General features: G+C 37.3%; 1 protein-coding gene across 2 annotated transcripts; it reads left to right on the forward strand.

The window, feature by feature from the left end:
* The first annotated feature begins 246 nt into the window (after positions 1 to 246).
* gpr20 (G protein-coupled receptor 20) lies at positions 247 to 7,071 on the forward strand. 2 transcript variants are annotated; one of them, XM_017309292.2, is made up of 7 exons: positions 247 to 877; positions 4,420 to 4,699; positions 4,916 to 5,182; positions 5,294 to 5,538; positions 5,732 to 5,816; positions 6,197 to 6,322; positions 6,443 to 7,071. In XM_017309292.2, exons 2-7 carry the CDS (start codon positions 4,484 to 4,486, stop codon positions 6,626 to 6,628), a joined length of 1,125 nt encoding a protein of 374 aa, XP_017164781.1. In that variant the 5' UTR covers positions 247 to 877; positions 4,420 to 4,483; the 3' UTR covers positions 6,629 to 7,071. The 2 variants fall into 2 exon arrangements, with proteins under 2 accessions (XP_017164781.1, XP_008430834.1); XM_008432612.2 differs by lacking the exon at positions 247 to 877 and having other exon boundaries at positions 890 to 4,699.
* Positions 7,072 to 7,677: the final 606 nt, after the last annotated feature.

A 7,677-nucleotide genomic window follows, 5' to 3' on the forward strand; every position in this document is an offset into this window, starting at 1 on the left:
TTATATAATTTTAGCCCTGCGCTCTAAAAAAGTACTTGTGCAAAACTGCATGAATTGTTGCTCTGTTATTTATTTGTTGTTTTTGACTCAAATTACAAGTGTCTTTTAGTTAAAGACAATACCTAAAATATATTCCCTACAAAAATTAATTGTACTTAATTGAAAATACCACAAAGGCAAAAGAAAAAAAAACACTGTCGACTATGAACAAATTATTTTTTTTTGACTTTCATCTTTGTATGTTTTCAGTCTGCTTTTTTTAAGCTATGACATCATTTATTGCTCTTTGTAAAGCTATGCTCCAACAAGGGTTACTCTTACATTGTGTGTGTGTGCATTGTGAACATGTCTATCCAGAATGTAAACACTACAGAGACTTCCTGTCTCAGCACCAAACAGAGGGCTGCTTCAGAATTTGAGGAAGAAAAATGGGAAGGCAGGAACACTGAGAGAGACCAGAGACTAAAAATGATGCTAACACGAGAGGGAGCAGAGGAAAAGCAGAAAATAGCAGTAAAATGAATGAGACTCAAATCAAGAATCTAAGGGAGAAGCATATTGGGATTTTTTTTATATGCTAAGAAGTGATACAGTAAGAAATGACCATGTAAGAAAATAGAAATTACATTTCTTTATGCTTCATTTTTATGGGGAGATATTTTTTGTTACCTCCTTGCACGATGAGTCAAAAACCTGAAAAGCTTGTTGCTTGACTGCTGTTCAGTCTGAAAGGCTGAGCTATTTAATACATGATTGGTGTTGATCTGAGAATGATGCTTCCTTGGACATTGATGAAGGATTTTTGGCTTTAGAGGAAAGGACAACTTCATTAGGACAAAGCCCATAATAGGTATTCTGTCGTTCTTAAAACCTGCTGGTAAGTTAACATCAACATGGACGATCTCATTAAGGTATGAACGTTGTTTTGTGTTTTTTTAACAGGAAATTCATGTCAAGTTGGATGTTAAATGTAAATCACTGCAAGAAAAAGTTCAGTTTACCTGAAGGCGTCTTGTTGAAGCGATAATCGGAATACGTTAGATCGGCGTGAGATTTCTGTGTCACCATCTCATCCTTTGTTTGTCTTTCTCTCTGTATTTATTTTTTTGGCTCTCAGGCAGTTAGTACAATCATCCAAACAGGACTCCCACACTGCTGTGGGAGTCCTGAGTTTATTTGGACAATGTTGTTTTCAATCTGCCTCTAGGCCTTTTGTTTTCCTCGCAGCATCATTTGACAATTGCCTACAATTATGCAGTTCTATGCAGTTTGAATCAAAGTTTTGTTCAAAGTTACTAACACAAACTCTAAAATGTTCATAGACCCCCAGTTGTATTTGCTGAATTTGCTTTTATTTTTTTCTGGTACAATGGCAAAAACATTTCTAATTCTAACTCTAAGTAAATTGGTAGAGTTCGGTGAAGTAGTTGAGATCTTTGGAGAGGAGATTCAGAGGAGTAATGGTGGTTTCTCTGCTTGCTTTACAATGCAAACAATAAACATTTGAACTTCAGCATTTTTATGTGGTCTTGCTACTATCACTAACTCAGTGAAATTAGATAAATGACCATTTCTGGTTTCACAGATCTTTTATCTTTTTTGTGATCTCACAACTGCATTCAATCCTCAAAGTGGGCTTTTATTTGTCATTTATTCAGAATTTCCTGTGTTTCACTAGTCTTCTATGAAAGGCCTAAATAATGGAGAGCTGCAAACCTTTTCTTTGCTTGTCACTCATCTCTGTAAAGCCTTTGTTTTTTGCAGTTGTTTGACATTTCTCTGTGTCCCCAGGACCTCCTTCCTAAGCGACTCAATTCAGCTGGAAAGTCTAATTGTTTTTCATTCTACCGGGCTCCTGTGGGAACACTCAGTCCTTAGAAATAAGTTCATACCCTTTCCTGATTTGTGCCTTCCCACAATGTCCTTGTGAAGGGCAGAGAGTCACCCTGACCTTTTTATTGGGCATTTTGCAACAGGTCTGTGATTCTCTAGAAAGGATCCAGTCAATTATGTTTATACATGTAACAGATTTTAGAGTAAACAAAATGTATCTGAGGAGTTTGGTTTAGGCCCCAAAAAAATTAAATTGTTGCATTCATATATAATTACATAAATAAAGTTACTACTTATACCATAGCTTATCTACAGCAATATATTCAAGCCCCTCAAACCTTTTTATGTTTCTTGACTTAACAACCACAAAGTTCAATATTTTATTGATATTTTGTGGTAAACCAGCATAAAATATTTGATAATTACGTGGACCGTGTGGCGAGACTGGTATTATTTTTCACCTATTTTTCCTTACAAAATAGCTAAAGCCAAGTAAGTTTGGAAGAAGAGCGTCTGTGAACATCAGTGTTCAAGTCTTACCACAGATATTAACTGTCCTCCCATCATCTCTTTAGCAAACTCCAAGTAGGACTTCTAGCTTTCTTTTGACGACGCTCCTCTTCTCGACGTTATAAGATAAAAGTCAGACTTCAGAAGATGTTACTGTAAGAGTCCCATACATTTCCTTCTTTGGTGCTAATGTACTGTGGCTGGGCTCATTTTGGTCCTCATAATGAATCACATTATTCATGCCTCACCCTCAGTTGAGCATATTATTCTCATTAGCCTGAGTAAACCATATTTTTTTTTATCAGCTGGTGATATTTTGCTGATTATTGTGTAATGAGAATACAAAAGCTAATCACACTTAGCGTCTTGAACTGTCCTCTCTTTGGTTCGCACGAGCAATTAAACCGCATTAGTCATGCAGGAACACGTGACATGCTGGCCCCCTCCTGGGGTTTTGTTATTCTTAGAGAAATTAGAATTAATGCAAAATGTGTTCATTTTTCCATGTCATGGCAGATTTTCTGCTAGAACGTCTTTCTGTTTGAAATTGGTGACCATAATTTCATTGACAGGGATTTTATCATCAAGCTGTGAAACTGCTAAATGTGTTTATGTTGCATGTTGACATAAGCTGTCCATTTTGTCATCATTATTATTGTTGGATGTTTTATTCAGTACTCTGACTTTATAAAATATTATCTGTGACACAGTTGGAATCACTGCATAAAAAAAAAAAAACAAGTTGAGAAGTCGTTTTATCTCGACAGTAAAATTGTTCTGGAAGTTGCACAAGCCACAGCAATGACTCTTTCCACTGAATTATTGCAAACTAACAGCTTAGCTAATCAAATTATATCGCACAAACCAGGAAGCTATAAATACCCTGTCAACACGAAAACAATTTCTACTCAATTGCATTCGGTTTATTTCAGCTGTGGGAAACATTTACCATCTTTCCTCAAGGAAAATAAACACACAGAGTCCAACTTGAGATTCACAACTCTTACAGCGTTACAGAGCTAGGTGTTTCTGAGTCATTGAGATGAAAAACACAAAAATTTAATAATCAGGATTTTTTTTTTTTATATGAGCTAAAGAACATACCGTTTGTCTTTCTGATGAGAAAATGGAAACGCATGTGCCAATGGCCCATGAGAGAGTATTTCTACTTGCAGTAAATGGTGTATTTGTTTTACAAATAGCTGCACCAAATAGCTCAGATATTGGTTTTAAAGTGGCTCTGTCAGTGCGGTTGTGCCAACAGCAACAACAAGCATTCTGAGGTCAAACAGAAGGACACATCAAGGCAGAGGAATGTAGAAAAATCTGCTCCTGCTCTAATGCGCATCTTAAGACACTGAATTCAAAATCACAGTGGCTTGCAAAAGTATTCGTAGCTCTTGATTTTTTTTCGTCTAATTTTTCACATTAAGACCACAAACTTGTTAAATTTGGTTTCTATATGATAGATACAAATTGTGAAGCGGAAGGAAAACCAGACAATGATTATAAAATACAAATTTGAAAAGAGGGATGTATATTTGTGTTCAGCCTTGATGAGCCACCAGAATCACCTACAGCTGTCAGCCTTTTGGGGGTTTAGATCAACCAGATTTGTACATTAGGAGACAAATTTATTTATTTGTTTATTTTTGCAATTTAGCCATTGTTAAGCAATGCTGGATACAGAGCAAGTCTGAACCTAAGCTTTCAAGACTCGCTGTTGAATTTAGAATCAAAACAAGCACATAGAATCATAATAAAATATATTGAAGTTTGTGTTTGCAAAGTGACTAAATGTGGAAAAGTACAAAGGGTGTGAATGCTGAAAGAGCAACAATGCAAGAGCAACAATTTCAGGGTAAAAAAATTTGCACAATGACTAACGCTGTCAGTGTTTGAGGTTTTTACTGTCATGTTTGAAGATGGGGAAAAAAGTAACACAACAATGGTGAGTAACGACTGAGACTTTGGATCCACTACTTAGAGGGATATTAGAAAATGATTGAAACTTTATAAAAAGTCATGCATGTTGATATTTTAGTTAATTTTAATGTGTGTTCTTCTCTCTTACAGTGCCACTTTTTGTCTGAGTTGCCAGTCTCTCCATCATCAACTTAACCCCGTCTTGACGCTGTTAATGTGGGTCACCACCAACACGATGAACTACAATAATACTCAATCCTGGCTTTCTATCAACACCTCATTTTCCACCCTGCCCATAACAAACACGCCAGCTAACAGAAGTGGCATGGGAGCGTATCTTGAAAGACTGGCCCATTTAGACGAAGGACTGTACAATGATTTCTACGGCCTCTGGATTGCACTGATGGTCATAAACTCCGTCATATTCCTGGTAGGTTTTCACAAAGCTTCTTTACTAGCTTGTTTCCATAATGTTCATGCAATCCTCCTTATTTCCACCTTTGCCATGTTTTTCCTCATTTGTATTCACTTTACATTGGTGTGCAATATAAAATACCTTTAAAACAAACTGAATTTGCACTTGCATATACTGAAAAAGTTCCAGGGTGTTTTGCAAGGCACTGTATCTCCTCCGTTGTTTCTCCAGGTGGGCATGCTGCTCAACACAGTTGCACTTTACGTTTTTTGTTACCGTACGAAGCAGAAGACCACCTCAGTGATCTACACCATCAACCTGGCAGTGACGGACCTCTTGGTGAATCTTTCTCTGCCAACCCGCATCTCGCTGTACTACAGCGGTGGAGCTTGCCTCACCTGCTCCTACATGCACATATTCAGCTACTTTGTGAACATGTACTGCAGCATCTTATTTTTAACCTGCATATGTGTCGACCGTTACCTTGCCATTGTGCAGGTGAGTTATTACCAATCATTTGTCTCACTAGGTTTTCTAAATATCAGTGCTCCAATCTGCAGATCTTAAACCTAAATGTTTCAAATGTCTTGCTCTCCTGTGTCTTTGCAGGTTGAAGTTTCACGTCGTTGGAGGAACTCCAGCGTAGCCAAGGTGGTCTGTATTACGGTCTGGCTGTTTGCCATCGTGGTCACATACTCCTTTCTCTCCACTGCGTTCCAGCACACGGGCTGCTGCATCTCAAAGCTCCTCTTCCTCACAATCACAGAGTTCTTTTTACCCCTCATCGTCATTGTGGTTTTTACTCTTCGCATTATGTGGGCCCTGACAGACCGTCGACTCATGCAGCAGAGCAGGTAAAAGGCGAGCAGAAGAAGAGGGAAAATCAGAACTTTTTGCTACCAGTTCACACGCGTTAACCAAAAAAAAAAAAAAAAAAGAAAAAAAAAAAAGGGAAAAATATCAGAGAATTAACTTACTTTTGAAGCATTGGAAAATCCCTGATTGTATCGACTTCAGCTTATCACATTTCAGATTATGTTTCTTAAGGAAGCGGAGGAGAAGAGCCGTCCAGCTACTGACTACTGTGCTGATCATCTTCACAGTCTGTTTCACTCCATTCCACATCAGACAAGTGAGTAAGATATCCACCCATCCATCCATCCATCCATTCATTGCTATACACTCAATCTGCTATTGAACAAATACAAAAAAAGCATCAAATTGAGAATTATCCCACTGACTGGTCCGGCGAGTCGAGTTAATTTTGGCAATTCTAACAAAACCTGAAGCATGTTTAGTTAAGACATTAAGAAAAATCTGTATCTCTACGGACACCTGGACTCAACACTACTTACAAAAACACTATAATATGGACAAACAGTATATTTAATTTAAATGTGAAATAGTGGCAAGATATGGGTCTATAAATACGTTGGAATCTTAAAGTTGGCAACAAAAATGTGTCTCAGCTTGTGACCAGAACTGACTGGATTTGTCTTTTTTTTATTGTAGGTTTTATTGTATTTCTACCCTGACATGTCCCATCAAGTGATTGTGTACCACTTAACCGTCACTCTAAGTAGCTTGAACAGCTGTATGGATCCAGTTGTCTACTGCTTTGTAACAAATAATTTTAAGGTGAGTCTCGAGGTCCTGTCTAGCCACTCTTCCTCATTACCATATCCTGATTTCTTTACCCATCGGTCAACCATTCACTTTGTTAGTCACTAAATTATTGACCACTATTACTGTCCCCAGGCTACAATGAAACACATTCTCCGTCGTGCCGAGCCAGAGCAGACCAGTGGGGACATTGTCAGTATGCAGCACAGCTCCAAGGCCTCTGGGCGGACAGTTAGCGCCATCACCAATAACAGGATCATGATGACCAGGATTCCCAGCATACGACTGAGAGACATTTTGGACAACAAACATACTCCATGAAACTGTGCTAGCAAGAGGTGCTTGGTTTTACATTTGACAGAGATAAATAGTTTCTTAAAACATTTGTTCTTTAAAAAAAATGCTTTCCCCTGTAATGACCGTGAATCTTCAGCTCAGGACTTATAGTCAAGATATAAGTTTTTAGTATGAGCTCTACAGCTAAAAGAAATATAGGTGGCTGTGACCAATTATGGGCAATGGCAAGAGACAGATTTTGTTTGGAAACAACTATCATCATGCAGAGCCATCGTCATCTCTCTCAGTTTTCATCTGGTGATGCTGCTTCTCAGAAGACTAATAAAGGACCTTTGTATCATTGCTTGAATGAGTTAAAGGATACACAATGAAGTCTCATTGAAGCTTCTTCAGATATAATGAAATGTATTGACATCATTGCATTTAAAAATAAAAAAAAGTATTTGCCTTGTAGGCTAATGGTTTTACCAATGCTTCCAATGTAAGTTTTTTTTAAATCCCTACTCTTGCACTTACATAGCTATTTAGACAGTAACTGTACTATGAAAATGTCCCCCAATCTTGAATAATATTTACAGTTTACCAATAAATTTAGTACAAATCATGTGATTAAATTAACATCTGTTATGCAACTGGTTTTAGAAATAGTCAAGATGACATGAAAAACTGCTCTTGTGAAAATGGTGATGAAAGCCATCAAGATAAGTTGCACTCTTTTATATGGTCATTATTTTTTAGAGTCCTTAGATTGAAATATTGGTCCATACAAAAATATGAAGGACATTTTGGATGGTTTCATAAAACAATGAAATTTAGCAGATTATTTAAACATATTATAGAATAATGTGTGCCGTTTTAAGTTTCACCAGTTCAATCTCATATCAACACAAATACCAACTCAGTCAAGCACATGGCAGAAACTCAATGTATTTAACTATCTAGACATGAATGTTCTATCTAGACAGACTGATGTTCTTAAAAAGAACATCAGATTATGGGCAAGAGACAATTAAGTGACTTTGAATGCGACATGGTAGTTGGTGCCAGATGACTTGCTCTGAGTACTTAAAAAA

This window comes from Poecilia reticulata, chromosome 16 (assembly GCF_904066995.2).
Source record: "Poecilia reticulata chromosome 16, P_reticulata-male-v2, whole genome shotgun sequence".
Lineage (NCBI taxonomy): Eukaryota > Metazoa > Chordata > Actinopteri > Cyprinodontiformes > Poeciliidae > Poecilia > Poecilia reticulata.